Source organism: Theobroma cacao, chromosome 7, assembly GCF_053813885.1.
Source record: "Theobroma cacao isolate CCN51 chromosome 7, ASM5381388v1, whole genome shotgun sequence".
NCBI classification, from domain to species: Eukaryota; Viridiplantae; Streptophyta; class Magnoliopsida; order Malvales; family Malvaceae; genus Theobroma; species Theobroma cacao.
Genome location: NC_142645.1, coordinates 822,854 through 842,290, shown reverse-complemented (window position 1 = coordinate 842,290; position 19,437 = coordinate 822,854). Strand labels below are relative to the sequence as shown.

General features: G+C 35.5%; 1 protein-coding gene and 2 pseudogenes across 3 annotated transcripts; all 3 read right to left on the bottom strand.

Moving 5' to 3' along the window:
• Window positions 1-1,904: 1,904 nt before the first annotated feature.
• Window positions 1,905-7,690, bottom strand: LOC18593319 (cytochrome P450 71D9-like; annotated as a pseudogene). Its single transcript, XR_016027321.1, has 3 exons — window positions 6,760-7,690; window positions 6,234-6,551; window positions 1,905-2,395 (listed from the first exon to the last, which is right to left on the bottom strand). The product of XR_016027321.1 is annotated as a cytochrome P450 71D9-like (transcript).
• A 1,586-nt stretch (window positions 7,691-9,276) lies between these two features.
• On the bottom strand, window positions 9,277-11,060 carry LOC18593318 (cytochrome P450 71D10-like; annotated as a pseudogene). The gene is made up of 2 exons (XR_016027433.1): window positions 10,160-11,060; window positions 9,277-10,056 (listed from the first exon to the last, which is right to left on the bottom strand). The product of XR_016027433.1 is annotated as a cytochrome P450 71D10-like (transcript).
• A 3,522-nt stretch (window positions 11,061-14,582) lies between these two features.
• Window positions 14,583-16,650, bottom strand: LOC18593317 (cytochrome P450 71D9-like). Its single transcript, XM_018124085.2, has 2 exons — window positions 15,667-16,650; window positions 14,583-15,467 (listed from the first exon to the last, which is right to left on the bottom strand). The coding sequence occupies exons 1-2, from the start codon at window positions 16,564-16,566 to the stop codon at window positions 14,844-14,846; spliced, it is 1,524 nt and encodes a 507-aa protein (XP_017979574.2). The 5' UTR covers window positions 16,567-16,650; the 3' UTR covers window positions 14,583-14,843.
• Window positions 16,651-19,437: the final 2,787 nt, after the last annotated feature.

Genomic DNA, 19,437 nt, shown 5'->3' with positions numbered 1-19,437 from the left:
TTCATAACAGGTGAAACATAGAAGAGGGTTATGTCTCTTTCTATGTTAATCCTGTATCACTAAATTATTGAACTAAATTATTGCTTGAGAGTTTGAGACCTGCATGCTTCAAAAACCTTTAGAAAAATGGGAAAAAAAGATGGATATATTAGGTGGGAAGCATGCGAATTTATGGCACTAAATGCCAACTATCCTCGACTTGTTGCTGTCTAGACATATATGATGTTCCCAAAGTCCATATATGGAAGGTAGTTGGAGAGTAATGTTCAAGATATTGAATTGTATAAGTTCAAATTTAATGTAAAATGTCGGACTAATTTTATTATAATGTTTTCCGAAATCATTTTCTTGAGTACATCACTGATGTGAAAATCTTTTCCTAGTTCTAATTTTCTCAATACCCGTTATAGTTTCAGGACTTATTTTATTGCTATGTCAAAAATAAATAGCTACATCGTTACTATGGTTGATTGAATCATACTTGTTCTATGCTCGGTACCAAGGCTTTTTACATAACCCTACTGAAATTCTAAGTTAATTATGCAAGAAAATAAAATTTTATTTTATATAATATTTATCTATACTAATATATATTAATGTATAATAGATTTCATATGCCAAATTAGGTGATTTTTTGAATAATATTTAAGGGGCTAAATATAGAGTACTTAACCTTTCCTATACGGATAAAGGTAGGGCTCGACCTCCAATTTTATTGAATTGAGCGTATGACTAAACCATATATACTTAATTGACCATATTTAACATTGAGTAAAGGTTTCTGATGGCTCTCTTCTTCTTGGGCCATTGTTTTTTGACTTTCTCAATGACTATGAGGCCTGGTTTTTGGTAGTATTTCCGACTTTTGTGCTTGGATCTCAATTTGTATAAAATGCTTCCATGCACTGTTGGTTTCTTTTGGCCTTTCTTGTATAGGTTGCTTTGTTCATCTGGGCTTGCACTCCATCTCCTGCAGGTTGTTTTATTGGTGCAGGGTTTTGTATGATCTTATATTCTTCTAATGAATTTTCTTATTGCCTCTCAGAAAAAAATTACAAAAAACATTGAGTAAAGGCTCTTAATTTGCAGCAGTGTTGTTTTCAATTTTTGGCTGCCAATAATTAATGGAGTTTGTGAATTTATTATAGAAAAATAAATGTGATTTTTAAATTCAATTACAAACTTTATTTGCAATTTACAATTAGGATATTGTCTTTAATGATAAACAAACAAAATTCAAAAAAATCAAGAAAAATTCTTCAATTTAATATAAAAATAAATATATTCATATAATTAGGTAAGTGATTATGTAAAAAATATTAAGCTGATAAGAAAGAGTTCAATAACTATGTATTATTATTAAAATTTTAAATTGTGTGTGTATATATATAATAAAAATAGTCATATGATTAGGTTAGTGATTATGTAAACAAATGAATAGATAATGGATCGAGTTATGAACACATGACATTAGAGTCGAGAGGGAGAATTTATACTAAAATCTATTCAAAATCGATGAACTAATTATGCCTATATCTAAACAATGTGATGAGATTTCCTTTAACCAACATTCCATGGATGGTAACTCCAACTGTACACAGGAAGGATGTTTTCTGGTTGCAGTGGGATGATTTTGTACGTTTCTCTTGCACCATTCTGCTTTTTGCGTGGAGTATCTGGTTACTCTTTCGTGAGTTGTTATTTGATCCCATTGCAACCGGATTTCGATTTTTATTTTTTAAATGAAGTGATCATAACAGGTGAAACATAGAAGAGGGTTATGTCTCTTTCGATGTTAATCCTGTATCACTACCAGTTCATAGGGTAGCTTTTTGTTAATCGCTCATTAATCAAATTCCTATACTTTTCAAAAATTAAAAAAAAAAGGTCCCATGGATAGGTTGAAATGTTTTAGTTTCATAACTATATATGGTACAAATCTGTACCCATTATTAAGGGATAGGTTTGGCAGCTCTAGCCTTTTACATCTTTGACTTTGAAAGTTTTCTAGGTAGTCTATAACATATGGTATCATATTACAATAATCATCAGCAAACCAGCCAAACCTTAGCTTAATAGTATAGCATAGTCTCTTCAGAAGGGATGATGATAACGAGAATTGGGGATTAAGAACAAATCATTTCTCCTTTTCACAGTCATGCCAAATTCTTCAATCATATCCAAATCTCGATGCTTCATTCCATTTGGGAGCTCCCAATCAAAATGATACAACAACTGTGCCAGTGGCAACAAAATATTAGGCAGAGCAAATGATATTCCTGGACATATCCTTCTTCCAGCACCAAATGGGATGAGTTCAAAATCTAATCCCCTGAAATCAATAGAAGTATCCAAGAACCTTTCAGGATGGAACTTCTCAGCTTCTTTCCAATGCCTGTGTTAGGATAGTCTTGAATTGTGATTTAATTAGGATTGTTTAATTCTAATTAAATTAGTATACCTTATAAAATAGTCTTTAAATCTAGTTAGATTAGAATAACAATTCCTAATTCTATTAGGATAAGATTCCTAATTATATTAGGATAAGGTTATTGTATTTGGCACTATAAAAGGACCCTATGGGTTAAAGAATAATTATCACCTAGATTTAGAGAGAGTGATTTAGGTGTACGTGGGATAAGGGTTATGAGTTTGAGACTGTTCTTGTAATCTCCTGATTTTTCTCTTAGTGAATTTTTCTCTGTTGTTGTGCCCGTGGACGTAGGTCATCAAAAGACTGAACCACGTAAATTCTTGTGTTCTTGTGGGTGTGCTTGATTTCTTTCTTTCTTTATTCTATTGATTGGGTTAGATCTTGGGCAATTCTTTAGAGATAATTCCGTAATTTCCTAACAAACTGGTATCAGAGCTTCAAGGTCTTGGGTCAATCTGAATCTCGCTATGACAACTTCGTCGACCAAGTATGAGATTGAAAAGTTTAATGGAAGAAACGATTTCAGCCTGTGGCGTGTTAAGATGCGCGCATTGCTAGTGCAACAAGGACTGTTGAAGGCACTGAAGGGAAAAGAACATCTTCCCTCGAATTTATCTGATGGTGAGAAAGATGACCTTATGGAAAAAGCACATAGTGCTATTCTCCTTGCTTTGTCTGATGAGGTGCTAAGAGAAGTCACGGATGAAGAATCTGTTGCTGCAGTGTGGTTTAAACTCGAAAGTATTTATATGACCAAGTTCTTGACGAATCGGCTTTATATGAAGCAACGATTGTATACTCTCAAGATGAGTGAAGGTACGTCCGTTAATACCCACATTGATGAATTTAATAGAGTTATTCTTGATTTAAAGAATATCGATGTTAAAATTGAGGATGAAGACTTAGCCCTAATTCTTTTATGTTCTTTGCCTCCATCGTATGAAAATTTCGTGGATACTATACTATATGGCCGAGACACTCTCACTTTCGAGGATGTAAGGGCATCTTTAAATTCCAAGGAATTAAATAAGAAAGTTGGTGGTATTCGGAATGAAAATCAAGCAGAAGGTTTGGTTGTAAATAGAGGTAGAGGTAAAGAGAAAGGCTTAGACAGAAAAGGTAAATCTAGAGCAAAAGGGAAAACTTGCTGGAATTGTGGTCAGAAAGGGCATTTTCGTCAAGACTGTACCAAATTCAAGGATGATGAAAAGTTCAATAAGTCTGAGAATACTGCAAACGTGGTTGGAGATGACTTTGATACTTTTGAGGAAACTGATAATGTTCTTGCAATTACAAATTGTAACCTGATGGATACATGGATCTTGGATTCGGCTTGTTGCTTTCATATATGTCCTAGGCGTGATTGGTTTACAACTTATCAATCTGTTGATACGGGCACTGTACAATTAGGAGATGATTTCTCTCTCTCAGTTGTTGGGATTGGCACAATTCGAATCAAGATGTTTGATGGTATGGTAAGAACACTTGAGGTAAAACATGTCCCTGACATGAAAAAGAATTTAATATCCTTGAGTTTGTTAGATAAGAAGGGCTACAAATATAGTGGCCAAGATGGTGTCTTGAATGTATCTAAAGGAGCCTTAACTATCATGAAGGGCAAGTTATCCGGTGACCTTTATTGTCTAGTGGGAAACACGGTCATTGAAACTGTTTCTGTGGTCTCATCTAATGATCCTGAAGATGATGTAACACGTTTATGGAATATGAGATTTGGTCATATGAGCGAGAAAGGGATTAGAAAACTAAGTAAGCGTAGTTTGCTGTGTGGTCAAAAGAGTGGAAAACTAGATTTTTGTGAGCAACATAGAGTGAAATTTAGCACTAAAACTCATCAAACCAGGAGTACAGTAAACTACATCTATTTAGATTTGTGGGATCCTTATCCGGTGGCATCAAAAGGTGGATCATTATACATGTGGATCTTTATTGATGATTTTTCAAGAAAGGTGTGGACGTATCTTCTAAAGGCTATGAGTGAAGTGTTAACCACCTTTTTGCATTGGAAGGTATTGATCAAGAAGCAGACTAAGAAAAGGATCGAGAGCTTTCGAACAAACAAAGGTTTGGAATTTTGCAAAGGTGAGTTTGGTCTATTCTACAATAATGAAAAAATCATTAAACATTGCACTGTCGTCAAAACACCACATCAAAACGGTATTGTAGAATGGATGAAGAAAACACTTCTGGAGAGAGCAAAATACGTGTTCTCTAATGTTGGCCTAACCAAAGTATTATGGACAAAAGCTATCAACAAGGCTTGTTACTTGGTAAATCGGTCTCCATCAACTGCAATTGAATTTAAGACTCCCAAGGAAGGTTGGTCTGGTAAGCCCGTTGATTACTTTATATTGAGAGTATTTGGTTGTCCTGTTCATGTTCATGTGAGTGATGGTAAACTTGAGTTGAGGGCGACAGAGTGCATATTCCTAGGCTATGCATATGGGGTGAAGGGTTATTGGTTGTGGTGTACTGATTGTAAGTTCCCCAAGTTTATTGTGAGTCGGGATGTTACCTTTGACAGTCTGCATTACTTTGTGGGATAAAGTCTAGAATTGCAAACACATCAGACCAAGAAGTTGGCAAGCAGGTGGAGCTTGAAATCAATGCTCTTGTGACAGTGCGAGATGATAGTGAAATCCAGAAAGAATTGCAAGAGGTACAAGAATTGGTATCTCAACGAAGCATTACTTGTATTGATGGTGATTTTGATTCTTATGTTTTATTTGTGGAAGTAGAGATTGATGAGCCTTACTTTTATCATGAGAAAATTATATATGTCGAGTCTTCTAAGAAGATTGAGTCTCTACACTGGGATCAAACATGGGAGCTTGTGAAAACACCTAAAGTTACTATTGAAGTTGGCTTAGTGTGTGAAGGAGGTGCAAACATTAGTCGTAATGTGGTTGGCTTCTCCAAATCAGATTTTGCTGGTGATCTAGATAGTAAAAGATCTCGAATGGGGTATGTGTTCACTCTCTCAGGGTCTGCGATCAGTTGGAAAGTAGTAGCTGCTTTGTTTACAACTGAAGTTAAATATATGACTGTGACCGAGACTGTGAAGGAGGCCTTATGGCTTCGAGACTTGGTTAGTGATCTTTGTTTTGGACAAGAATCTAGATGTGAGATTGTAGTAAAGAAAATAGCTACAGATGAAAATCCGGCAGATATGCTAACTAAGTCAATTTCTGGGATAAAGTTCAAGCATTGCTTGGACTTGATCGGTGTTCGTAGTGCTTGAGGCTCATTGGGGCAGTGGCGGTGTCGACAGAGATTGGTTCGTAAGGTGGAGCTTGGTGAATTCAAGCCTAAGGTGGAGATTTGTTAGGATAGTCTTGAATTGTGATTTAATTAGGATTGTTTAATTCTAATTAAATTAGTATACCTTATAAAATAGTCTTTAAATCTAGTTAGATTAGAATAACAATTCCTAATTCTATTAGGATAAGATTCCTAATTATATTAGGATAAGGTTATTGTATTTGGCACTATAAAAGGACCCTATGGGTTAAAGAATAATTATCACCTAGATTTAGAGAGAGTGATTTAGGTGTACGTGGGATAAGGGTTATGAGTTTGAGACTGTTCTTGTAATCTCCTGATTTTTCTCTTAGTGAATTTTTCTCTGTTGTTGTGCCCGTGGACGTAGGTCATCAAAAGACTGAACCACGTAAATTCTTGTGTTCTTGTGGGTGTGCTTGATTTCTTTCTTTCTTTATTCTATTGATTGGGTTAGATCTTGGGTAATTCTTTAGAGATAATTCCGCAATTTCCTAACAGCCTAGGATCTCTCCCGATTGCCCATGCATTTACAATGATTTTGGTCCCAGCAGGTACTTCGTACCCATCAACCACACAATCTTCACTACATTTCCCTTGGTAAAAGAGGACCGGAAGGATGCAATCTCAAGGTTTCTTTAACTACTAAGCTTAGATATTCCAACTCATGGATCCCTGATTCATCCACTCTTCCTCTTTCATTGAAAACCCTTCTTGCTTCATCTTGTGCCTTCTTCATCACTCTAGGGTTTTTAATCATTTCCGACATCGCCCACTCTACAGTTGTTGACGAAGTCTCACCTCCAGCTGCAAAAATGTCCTAAGAATATCATATTCATGATATTAGCATCTTTCTTTGATTTACTCGGCTATGAATTACTCATGACATGATTACTTAAATGAGTAAAATACACTAATATAAATTTTCAACTAAAAACCCTTTAATATTTCAAAAGAAATTCAATATTTGGTCATTTTGAGTTTTAATCCATGACCAAGTAATGTAACAATAAATAAAGAAAACAAACCTGGATTATTGCTTTTATGTTATCATTTGTTAGAGGAAAATCAAGGTTACTAATCTGTTGAAGCTTGAGAAGGACATCAACCAGATCTTCCTCTACATGCTCATTTCCAGTGTTTGACGTCTGTAACCTTCTCCTCTCTTTGTGTTCCTTGACAATGTTTTCAAGTATCTTGTTGGAAGCTTGATGTAATTTCTCATGTTTATACTTTGAGACACTAAGCAAGTTAAAAAACTTGTTAGAAGGATACAGCTCAAACAAGAAGAAACCACTTACGAGCTTCGACATCTCCGAAACAATCCTTATGAACTCCTTTTCGTCTTTGTTTTTCTTGCCAAAGGCTGCTCTTGCTGTTATGCCATATGTCAATGAAAATATTTTCTCACTAACATTGACCGAGGATCCTTCATTCATGAACATGGTTCTGATCAGAGCTGAAACCTCTTGCTCCCTGATTGGTTGGAATGATCGGACACGGCTTGTGCTCAAAAGCTCCATCATGCAAATCTTCCGAATTTGTTTCCAATAGTTTCCATGTGGTGCAAAAACAATGCCAGTAAAATCATATGCCCTGATTCTGGCAAAAAGAAGAGGTCTTTGGGAAACTTTAGCACCATGAGTTTTCAAAACCTCTTTTGCAATTTCTGGTGATGATACTATAATGGTAGGAGCTTCACCCATTTTTAACCACATCAGAGGTCCATACTTGTTGGCTAAGTCTCTTAGCTTTTTATGGGGTAAAGGGCTTATGATCTGGTGCAAGTTCCCTATAAGAGGTAGTTTCCAGGGTCCTGGAGGTAGCTTTACAGTGGTGTTTTTGGCCTCTTTTCCTTTCAATATTCTAGCAATGATGAACAAGAAAAAGAAAGTAAGTAAAAGTGTAGAGGAAAATCCTAGCTCCATGGAACTCAAGGAAATACAACCTTAACTTGTTGTCCCCTTGGAAAATAAAAAGTTGATGGGGCTATCTGTAGCAGGCAAATTATTTATAAGCTTAGAAAGATATTTTCTTTCTAATCTAATCCTTAGTTTTCATGACCATTCTTAGATATCAGATTAAAAAATTTATAATATAGGGCACATATGCCACCAAACCTATCTACCCGCAGGGATAATAATTGTTTTATTGTGTTCTTATCGAAAAAAAATTAGGTTTGAACTTGATGTTTGAGTAAAAGATATTTACATACATGATTGAATTAAATATTCAAATACAACTTTTAAGGTTACATAACTATTTATTTGTGTTTTTGTTAGGTGAAATATTTATTTAAAGGTATATCTTCAGGAAGCAAGAGTATATATATAACAATTTCAAGCCAAGGGGTTACTCCCCCATTCGCATTAACTGGGATATATAGGGATTAAATTTATATTATATGTTACATATATGCTAAAAAAAATTAGATTCTGTGAGCTAAAGGGTGGATTAGTGGGAGCTTGATGACCATTTTCATGAGAGGGTTGACCGTCCTGGTTTCTCTCTGTCATGGAATGCTTTGCTTGCTTTAGGCATAGATTTCATATATATTAATCAAAAGGATTAATCTGTATATATAGAATTCATATATAAAATCTATAACTTGAAAAGTAGTTTCTCCATCATCCTTCATGATACAGAAGATGCAATTTGATATGTTGAATTTTGATTCATTTTAATTTGAGATTTAAAGTCCCATTAATCTGGTTGGCTATGTGCAAGCTCTTTGTCAATCTCAGTTTCATGGCCATGCTTAGGGCATATTCACTGATGAGATAAAGGAAAATGAGATTTTTAGACATCCTTCATGTAACGACTCAACTTCAAGAACTGATCAGTAATTTTTTAAGCTTAAACTACGTGATCATTAAGAACTCAAGTTCAAGTTACTAATAATAATAAATTTAAATTATTATATAAATCTTAATAATTACATAAGATACGTTATCACAATCCATTAATGCTGGTTAGGCTTGGCTTCACTTTGAACCTTGAATGTGCAATTGACTTTTGGTGCTTTGAATTGGAAGTCGGCTAAACTTTTTGTACTTTTCGTGTTTTTGGTACTAAATTTTGGTACCTTATCTGCCTTCCAATGACGGACAATTTGGCTAAACTTTGAATTTTTTGGTGCATTGCTGTTCCCAAAGAAAGTCAAGTCATTGAGCCTTTTCGGAGGAGATGGATTGGACCATAAGGGAAGCTTAAAAGGATTTAAACATAGACATAGTACGTAAAAGCTTCTTTCATCATAGGAAAAAAAAATTGGATCATCCAAATTCTAGCATGGGTTGATTTAAGTTTAGTTGGTCTAAAGTGTTTTACTTTAACACATTAAGAGCAAAAAAATAAAGATTTTGCATCAATATTGACAAATTTATTTAGTAAAACTTTATACAATTTAACTTAATAGTCAAATTTATACTTTTTACGTCTCTAAGAATTTGTTGTTCTTTGATTTAATATTTTTAGCTATTGAATCTTTGAAATAGTTCAACATTTCACCATGCAATTCAAGCAAGAAAATGACAGCACTAGCTTATTCTTTTTCCACTGCATGACAACCTCAGCTTTATTTTATGGGGGATTACATGCATGAGATGAGAGCATAAGCTATTAGGAAACAAGTCATTAATCCAACAGTCTTCCGTGGTGAGCTCAAGGGATCCAAAGATTTTCTTTCATTTTTGGTTCTACTGCACAACGGTAGAACCATGGTAAGGAGTTGGAACTAGGACAAGGTCATTTTTCCTCTTCACTGTCATGCCAAAGACCTCAGTCATGTCTAGATCTTCAGGCTTCATTCCATTTGGCAGCTTCCAATCGAAATGGAACAACAACTGAGCAAGTGGCAGCTATAAATTGGGTGATGCAAACAGTATGCCTGGACATATCCTCCTTCCAGCACCAAATGGGATGAACTCAAAATTTGTGCCCATGTAATCGACTGAAGAATTGAGAAACCTCTCAGGGTAAAACTTTTCAGGTTCTTTCCAGTAATCAGAAACTCTTCCGAGTGCCCAGGCATTGATCAGAACTCTAGTTTTGGGAGCAACCTCGTAGCCATTGATCTCACAAGCCTGGTGGCATTCTCTAGGAAGCAACAATGGTATAGAAGGGCGCATCCTGAATGTTTCTCTAATCACTGCCTTCAGGTACTTGAGTTCATGGAGGCCAGTTTCATCCACATTTCCTTTTGCTTCAAAGACTCGCCTTACTTTAGCTTGGGCCTCCCTCATCACCCTTGGGTTTTTCATCATTTCTGACAGTGCCCACTCTACTGTTGTTGATGAAGTTTCACTTCCAGCACCAAAAATGTCCTGAAAACGATAATATAAGTTCTCTAGTTATGTAAAGAATTCAATGGGAAGAAAAGGGTATTTGAAACTGCAAAATTTATGTAACAAATAACAGCTTACTAACCAAGATGACTGATTTGAGGTTTTTGTCTTCAAACTGAAACTCAGCCTGCTCTTGAAGCCGTAAGAGCACGTCAACCAGATCTTCCTCTGCTTCTTCATTACCCCCTTTCGCTCTTGCCCTTTTCTCTCTATGCTCCTTGATGATGTTTTCCACAATCCTATCATTCTCCTTATGGAACTTCTCAGCTTGTTGCTTTAGACCACTGAAAAGCTGAAGCACTTTCACTGAAAGAAAAAAATCAGCTAAACAGAAACCAGATACGAGCTTCGTGGGTTCTGTAATAATGGCAATGTATGTTTCTTGATCTTTGCATTTTTTACCAAACGCTGCCCTTGCTGTTATCCCATATGTCATTCAGAAAATCTTCTCACCAAGATTGAAAGGCTTCCCATTACTTTCGTTTATCGTTTTGATGAGATTCAACACCTCTTCTTCTCTTATCGATCGGAACGATTGGACCCTGGCCTCACTCAGAAGCTCCGTCGTGCAAACTTTCTGCAGATGTCTCCAGTAGTTTCCGTAAGGTGCAAAGGCAATGTTTGTGAAGACATAAGTAGTGATCTTGGGAACAGCAAGAGCAGGCCTGTAAGAGAAGTTGATGTCGTGAGTTTTCATGACCTCTTTGGCAACTTCGGGTGAAGAAACGATTACTGTCGAGACTTCACCAAGCTGCAGGTGCATCAAGGGTCCATGTTTAATGGCCAAGTCTCTCACGGTCTTGTGGGGTAGAGCACTGGCAATTTGGTTCAAATTTCCTATCACAGGCAATTTCCTTGGCCCTGGAATGGACTTCTGGGGTGAATTCTTGCCTTTTGATCGATCTCTTTAAACTCTTGACTATCATGATGAGAACAACGAGGAAGGTGAACATAACTTGGAAGGAAGGCAGATGAAGCTCCATGATGTATTGACTGAAAGAGAATGACACTAAAGCAGATTTTTATCAGCTTCTGTCTGTCATGGATGAGTGTTAGCTAACATCCCTTGCTGTAAATTTATAGAACTCTCCTAGTACAAGAGCAGAGAGACACATCCAATTTTGGTGGGATCATCATTTTGAAAGATTTAAATAAATATACCTTTGAGTCCAATTTCAACATTTTATGTTGACCCCCTTTATAGAACATTAACTTAAGTTGAATTTTCATCTATTTTTATATTCCGACGTGCATAAAAAATATAGTTAAGATGCGATAGCTAACTTAATTAGTAAATTTTAACAAAGTGATTATATATGGAAAGTGTTAACATTAAATATCGTATTCATTTGGTCGAAATTTTAATTTAGATATCTCGAAATTCAAATTTTATGAATCGTGACAATGCATACCAAATTTACAAGATTGAAAAATAATTTTGATTTGTATAATTCAATATTTCTGGCTTCACTAAGTATTTGGTAGGCAAAGGTGGTAGTCATCAGTTTTTTCCCAAGAAATATAAGTCAATATGGGTGTAAGCTTCAGATCATCTAAGAACCCAAAATTAGCTTTTTGGTCAGTCCAAAGACATGAGCTCAAAATCTATGACCAACTTGAAATAGTGTGATCATCTTTTCAAAGGTGACAGCATGACTTCATTATTAAAATTTATCTACATTGTCACAGTCAGCAAACTTTTGCTGAATGCTTACTGTTTTCTTCTGCTAAATTCCAACAATTTGAACAGAAGGTCTCTGCAAATTTCTCACTCTCCATGGTACCAAGATGTTTGTTTTCATTCACAACTGCATGCATTTAGTCTACATAGTTTATCAGAACCCATGTCCATATTTTGGACTTACGGTCCTTTGACAATTCTTACATGAGAAATGGGACTGTTTGCTACAATACTCCACTTATATTTTTTGTGGTTTTGCGGTTAATTTTGTCTACTAAAATCATTCTCAATTCAAATCACAAGATGTCATGGAAAAAAAATTAATTTCAGAAAAACAGTAGCAAGTGAAATTTACTAATAAAGAAATGATATTCTATGGAGGCAGCTTTCTGGTTTAGTCATTGTTGCTGACTCTGTCAGTCACCATAGTCCCATATTCCAGCACCACGTGCATACAAAGGAAAGAATTGAGAAGGATGGATATAGCATCATGAGGAAAACACAGGCCAGCTTGGTCAAAATGTTGTTGTCATCTTGAATTTTGCTATGTGTACTGTACTTCTTTCTATCAGAATTTTCCCAAATAGCTGCTAGCTTTAAGTCAGATGAAAGGTTTAGCCAAAGATATTGAATATAGATCTGTCTGTCTCTGATTGAGAATAAGTTTAATTAGTGCAGTAGAATCAACAAACTACTAAAGGCTGCTTTGATTCTAACTAATTTACTCTATCTTGTGTGACTTTTGGTATAGAATTCATGATGATTAATTATTTTCTTATGGTTAAGTTCTCTATGTGCAAATTGACACCAAACTCTTCCAGTCAAACTATGACATTACAAATCCAAATTCTGGCACAGTTGGTCTAAGCCACCAATTCTAACAGTACTTCCAGTGTAACCCTTTTCCCATGGTAACCAAGAGTTGTTGTTTAGCTTCTTGCAAAACTTGTGTTGTAGAAGTTGTTATCCTTAACAGTAGTTCTAGTGTAAATCCTTCACCAAAATAGCAGTCAGGAACTCAAGATTCAGGGACCAAGAACTTAACTAGCAGTGCTTGTGAACTAAATGCTATCATGTTATCTTCTCAGGATTTTAATCAGTAATTTCTCAAATTTACCAAACGTTGTAATATTATCTTCCTGACAATCGACTTCCTAACAATCACAAATGCAACATTAGTATTATGTTCACAAAGAACTGAACAACAGGGTATAGCCCCATTGTTTCTTCAACAACCACCTTTGAAATACTTGTGTTCATCTATGTATAGCTGTTTCGTCTATATTTTCCTTTTGCTTCAAAAACCTGCCTCTCTCACCAACCTTGGGTTTGCTTTGAAGAGTATACTCCCCATGAAAGACCATTCTCTGATAGATTGAACCCTTCTTATACTACAGGGTGGTTTCCTTAAGCTGATTAATCTTTGTGTTATCTATACCTAATTAATTCCTGAGAAATGAATTTCATGATCATCAAATCGATGGAAAGTGGGAACTGATATCAGTTCAATTCTTTCTCAGATGCTGTCAAGGCTGTATATATGTATTTAACTAAACATATTTTCCCAAAAATCAAAACTTTGATTTTCAGATTCTGAATCATTTTCTCAAACTATTTCTTTTAGTTAAGTTTGAAACTCCATAATCATTTTTTAGTAACTTCTTCGTTTTGCAGCTATGACTCTTTCAAACATAAAAAGGTAATATTACTGAACTGAACATTCTTCAGCTATAGTAGTAGGCGAGTGGCCTATATGACATACAATAATGCACAGCATAATAATCTTCCCTGGCGGCCACTGCATTCGGAGAAGCTCATTTTTCCTCCTAACCATCAAGCCAAAGGTCTTGGTGATGTCTAGATCTTGAATGAGGGTATGCAGACCTTTACAAGGAATCGGAAGGACAGGCCTGGTTGCATGATGGATGAGATTAGATAGGCCTGTTGTATGGCTTTTCACAAAAAAAATGATAGGCACGTTGTATGGCCCAGCAATTGGGCTAGAAAACAAAAATAGATCATCAGAGTTCAGATCTTCCCTGATCTTGTAAGGGTCTCTTTTTGTGTAAAACATTGCAGATGATGCCATATAAAAACTCATTCATGGAATATATTATATGTGAAGATAAAGCTCTGATTCAGTTTAGAGATTAGTTTTCTCGTTGCTTTTTTGTCATAGTTCAAAGTAGAATATTATGAATGTACCCAAAGACAGCTTTCTGACAAACAGATTGGGTTAAGATTTCAAAAAGATTCCTGAATTCTTTTTAGCTAGATTGTTCTTGTTTTCAGTATCCTATTATTTTTCTACAAATTTATCTGGTTTGGCTATGTAAATAAAGCGGTTGCATTGGAAATTGAAAGCCAACCAATCTCTCTCACTAATTAAATGAACAAATGATGCATAAAGGAATTAAATAAACCACAAGATGCCAAACCATCTTTCTCATCAAAGATTTTCACAATGCTTCGAATCAGGTTTATTATATCACACATTAACTCTTTGCTGCATACATCCAAAACATCACCAGTTCACCTCACAGGGTTCAGGCTTTCATTTTCTTTTAAATCACTTGTTGCAGTTCTACAGATTTTGGAAATATTTATATATTTCACTCATACCAAAATGAGAGCATACCTTCAGTTTATACCAGTTAACCTGACGAACATAAACAATCAAGATCTCATATTGGAAATTGAAAGTCAAGCTCTCACAGATATTTTTGAACTTGGATATTTCTTACTTGGGTACTGTTCAGAAATTAATATTAGTGATATTATGCACTGTTTGGGCCATGATATATACTTCCTTGGTGTCTAGCTCTGATGACAAAGCTCCTTTGTCTCAATTCAATTCCACTTAGGGAATTACACAACCTTGCAGCATTGAAGGCAAAAAAGAGAGGGGAGGGAATATCTAGCCAATTAACATAAAATTATTGGGGAAAAAGTGTCTAATAAGGAAATCCATAGCACTCAAATAAGTAGGAATCATGACATAGTGGCATTTGGTAGTTCTGCTTACTAGACATCAGATATTTGTGTTCTTGACCAACTATAGAAAACAACTGCCTCCAGGCAGCCTTTATTCAGTTGTTTGAGAACAATAAGGGATTGGAACCAAGCACAGATCATTTTTTCTTCTAACTACTGCCCCAAAAACCTCATCCATGTCTAGATCTTCTATCTTTCTCCCACCTGGAAGTTCCCAGTCAAAATGATACAGCAGCTGTGCAAGAGGTAACTCAACATTGGCAATACCATACAACATGCCAGGACACATCCTTCTTCCAGCACCAAATGGGATGAACTCAAAATGAGCCCCTTTATAGTCAATTGAACTGTTAAGAAATCTCTCTGGATAAAACCTTTCAGCTTCAGTCCAATAGTCAGGGTTCCTGCCAATCGCCCACGCATTAATGATGACTTTGGACTTGACTGGTATATCGTATCCATTAATTTTGCATCTCTCAGAGCACTCTCTCGGAAGTAGCAAAGGAATAGGAGGGTGCAGCCTCAAAGTTTCGTTGATGACAAGCTTCAAGTACTCTAATTCATGAAGCCCTTCACCATCAACATCCCCTTTTCTATTGAAAACCTGCCTCACCTCTGCCTGAGCCTTCTGCAAAACTCTTGGGTTTTTCAGCATTTCTGACATTGCCCATTCTACTGCTGTGAATGATGTATCACTCCCAGCAATGAAAATATCCTGAAATAGTATTAAACAAGTTCTACATGAATAAAAAGACTAAAATAATTTCCATTCTTGAGCTATATGTCCGGTTGTTCCCACTGCTAAAGGGATACAACTTGGGATCATGGTCAGGAGTAACTTCAGAAGATCATAAAGCAATCAAGGAATTGTGCACTGCAATATGTAAAAATATATGAAAAATAGACTTACTAACCAACAGAACCGCTTTGATGTTGTCAGTTGTTAAAGGAAATTCTAGGTTACCATGCTCCTGAAGAGTCAAAAGAACATCTACAAGGTCATCTGATTCACCCTCACCACTCTTTGCCATTCCCTTGCTAGCTTTATGTTCATTGATGACATTTTCAAGAATCTTATCAACTTTTTGGTGCAGCCTCTCAAGTTTAGGCCTCAACCCATTGAGGAACTGAAGCAATTTGACTGAAGGAAACAAGTCTGAAACTGTGAATCCTGCACCCAACTTTATAGCTTCCCTGAAAAGTAATGTGAATTCCCCTTTATCTTTGCATTTCCCACCAAAAGCAGTCCTTGAAACAATTTCATATGTGAGAGAATATAGCATCTTACTAAGGTTGACTGGTGATCCTGCTTTGGAAGAAATTGCTCTAACCAGCTTTGATACCTCTTCTTCCCTAATCGGACTGAATGATTGCACACGTTTTGAAGTTAACATCTCCAACGTGCAAATTTTCCGCAGCTGCCTCCAATAGGCTCCATAAGGTGAAAATGCAATGTCTGTTGCATTATAAGATACAATATTTGCACAAAGCAGATACGGCCTGTTGGCAAAAAGGATGTCATGTGTTTTCATCACTTCTGCAGCAGTTTCTGGAGAAGAAACAATGATGTTTGAGACCTCTCCAAGCTGAAGGTGCATCAAGGGGCCATATTTCTTGGCCAGATCACTTAATGAATGATGGGGCAGAGAGCCGGCAAGTTGGTGCATGTTCCCTATGACAGGCAACTTCCATGGCCCTGGTGGTAGATTTAGAGTCAAGTTGTTGGTTCTGAATCTCTTCCCTAGTTTCAGCAACATGAACAGAAAGATAATGGAAGTGAACAGCATTGGAAAGGAGAAGAAAGGGTGGTCCATCAATGTAGAAAATTGGAGAAACTAATGGGTTTTTGTTACTGAAGTTGCCTTCCATTCAATTCTAATTAGTAGGTGATGTGTTGGAAACTGTTCTCCATTGACTTCAGTTTGTTTCCTAGTGCAATGGCATCTTAATATTACCAGATTCTCATGTCTGTCTTAAACTACAATTGAGTTCACACAAGATAATGTTTTTCTGAAACATAGTTTTGTCTGTTAGTGTAAGCCTAGGCTGAGTGATAATAAATTTTATTTATTTCTCTGCGGATGAAGTCAAAACTGAAATATTGGAAATGGTCATCAAAAAAATTGAGCAAGAAGCCCAAAGAAACTGCCATGAGCCCATGACTTAAACGTGGTCACAGGAAAGAGGTTTTGAGCATAACAAAAACAATTAAAAACTGGCAGTTAAAGCTCATCAATTTCTGATTCTCCTTCGAGAAATGTGATTGACAATGGTGTCAATGTCTCATGTCCTTCTTATCTTCTCTGCTTTCTTTACTCTCTATCATTATTGTCCTTTTCCCTCTTTGCTTATTTTGGGTCCAGGACATTGAATGTAAGCACTTCCAAGCAATTTTACACTTCCAATGCTCCCCAACCAAGCTCAGTCACTTCAGTCTTGGTAGATCCTCAAATAATTGAAAAACATCAGACTAGTCTTTATTAAAATGCTCTAAACTACAAGGAATTAATAAAAGTAGCATAAACATGGTTATGGTTACGGTACAAAGTGGAACTTTAGAGCTCAACATCAGGAGCGAAAGCTGCCATGTGAAATGTGATTTGACAATCTTGTCACTAGCTTTACCACGTGATCGTCTGATATTTTTCTTCAAGCTACTGATTACTGCACCCATGGTGCACAGTAGGGAATGGGAAATCAGATACAGATCTCTTTCTCTTTTGACAATAGAGCCGAAGGCCTCAAATCATATCTGGAGCGTTCATGTTCATCCCATTAGGGAGTTCCCAATCAAAATGGAACAGCAAATGTGCAAGGGATAGCTCAAAAACAGCCACACCAAATTGCATGCCATTCCAAGAGTTGGGATCTCTTCCAATTGTCCATGCATTAACAATCACTTTGGACTTGGTTGGTACATCTCACATCTCTACACATTTTCTCTTAGCAAAGGAGCATGAAAGTAATTTAAGTTTGTTTTGGAAACATGAAAAATTTATTTTAAATGTAAAATATTTTACGAGTTAATGAAAAAAACAGCCAAGAATCACAAAAATTGTCTTACGCTTACGCTTGGCGTAAGACATTTTTCAAAGAACAAAAAAAAAATTATACCAAGTTTAGGAATATAAATTTGATGACTATTAATATTTAATTTAAAAAATTTTTAACTTAAAAATTAGTATTTATATAATTCAATACTATTAAAATAAAAATATATTTTGTAATGAAACCATTCAATGCAATTAAATTTTTTATTTATAAATTGAATAAATTTTACTAATAATTATAATAAAAAATATTTCAATGATAATACATATAAATATAGGTTTTAGATATTTTACACAATTGATAAAATACTTATATTTTTTAATGTTATGGTAAAAAAGTGATGAGATAGAAATTTTTTTAAAAAATTAAAGCTTACTATAATTATAAACTAATAGTGAATAAGAGCTAAGGGTCGTATGAATGATTGTATTGCACTAATTATTAAATAAAGTACTCAGATATGAGCATGTTTAACTGATATCTATAAACACTTATTAACTCAAATTTAATCAATTTAATTACTGTAAACTTTTTTTCATCCAAAGGAAAGGAAGATAATTTACCCAAAGAATACAGAGCAGATGATGAAAGTACTATACACCACATGCATGCAAAAGAGTTGTGACTATCAAGTTGACAGGCCATGCATCCATCCAACTTCTACTATTGTCCCATATCTTAAAGCCTATAACCCTTACAAGTTAGAAAAAAAATGTGATTGAGGTAAAAGGCAAGGAAAAACACAAAGCCCACACGTTTAGAGCAAAAGACCAAAGGACCAAACTCATGCGTAGAAGCCTCCAAACTCAACTAGCTCACATGTCAATCAATTGGAGCTCTTCACGGCACAAAATTATCACTCCACATGGCGCAAAGATAAGGCATGAAAAGACTTCCTTTCATGTATAGTTATAGATATAGTTAAATATTTTAGAAAATATTATTATTGATTTTACCTAATTTCATGTCTATTTTTTAATTTGATCTCAAATTAGTAAAAATCAAATGACACATGTAAAAAAAGTTCTTGTGATAGTAAAAGGAAGCGTTGTAAACAAGTAAAAGGATGCACACGAGGTGACGAAAAGGAATATTAGAGCAGTTTCTGAAGTATTGAGTGTTATTGCAGGTGAAAAACAATAAGAAGAGAATTAAGAAATAAAAGAGAATTAGAGAGAGAATTTAGAGAGAGAAGCTCTGGAGGAGAATGTGTTAGCCCTTTTAGGGAGAGAAGAGCCCCTTTAAATGAATTGTGAGGCTCTATCTATAGTACTAAAAGTAACGATTACTCAAGAATAAGTTTTAATGCGCCTAATGAATGACATTATTATGAAGAATATTAATGTGAGTAACCGTTACTGTAATTGGATGTAATAAGAAGTAAAAGGTAATAGAAAAAAGATATACGTGAAAATGTACAAAAAAAGAAGTTGTACGTGAACAAGTACAAGAGAATAATGTGTATGAGAACGGATATACGAGAACAAAGTAAGAGGGTGAAACACTTATACTTCAGGAAAAGGTTAAGAAGAAAACCTCTTAACTATCTCCATATCTGAGCTACCAAGTCAAATTCTCCAGAACATCTTAATATGAAAGTAATTCATGAACCTTCCCACTTATTCCGAGTTGCT

Excerpts from the sequence above, each read along its gene's own strand:
- LOC18593317 (XM_018124085.2), bottom strand. The coding sequence starts at position 16,566 with ATGGACCACCCTTTCTTCTCCTTTCCAATGCTGTTCACTTCCATTATC. Across the intron at positions 15,468-15,666 it reads ACATCAAAGCGGTTCTGTTG|GATATTTTCATTGCTGGGAG; the intron begins GTTAGTAAGTCT and ends ATACTATTTCAG.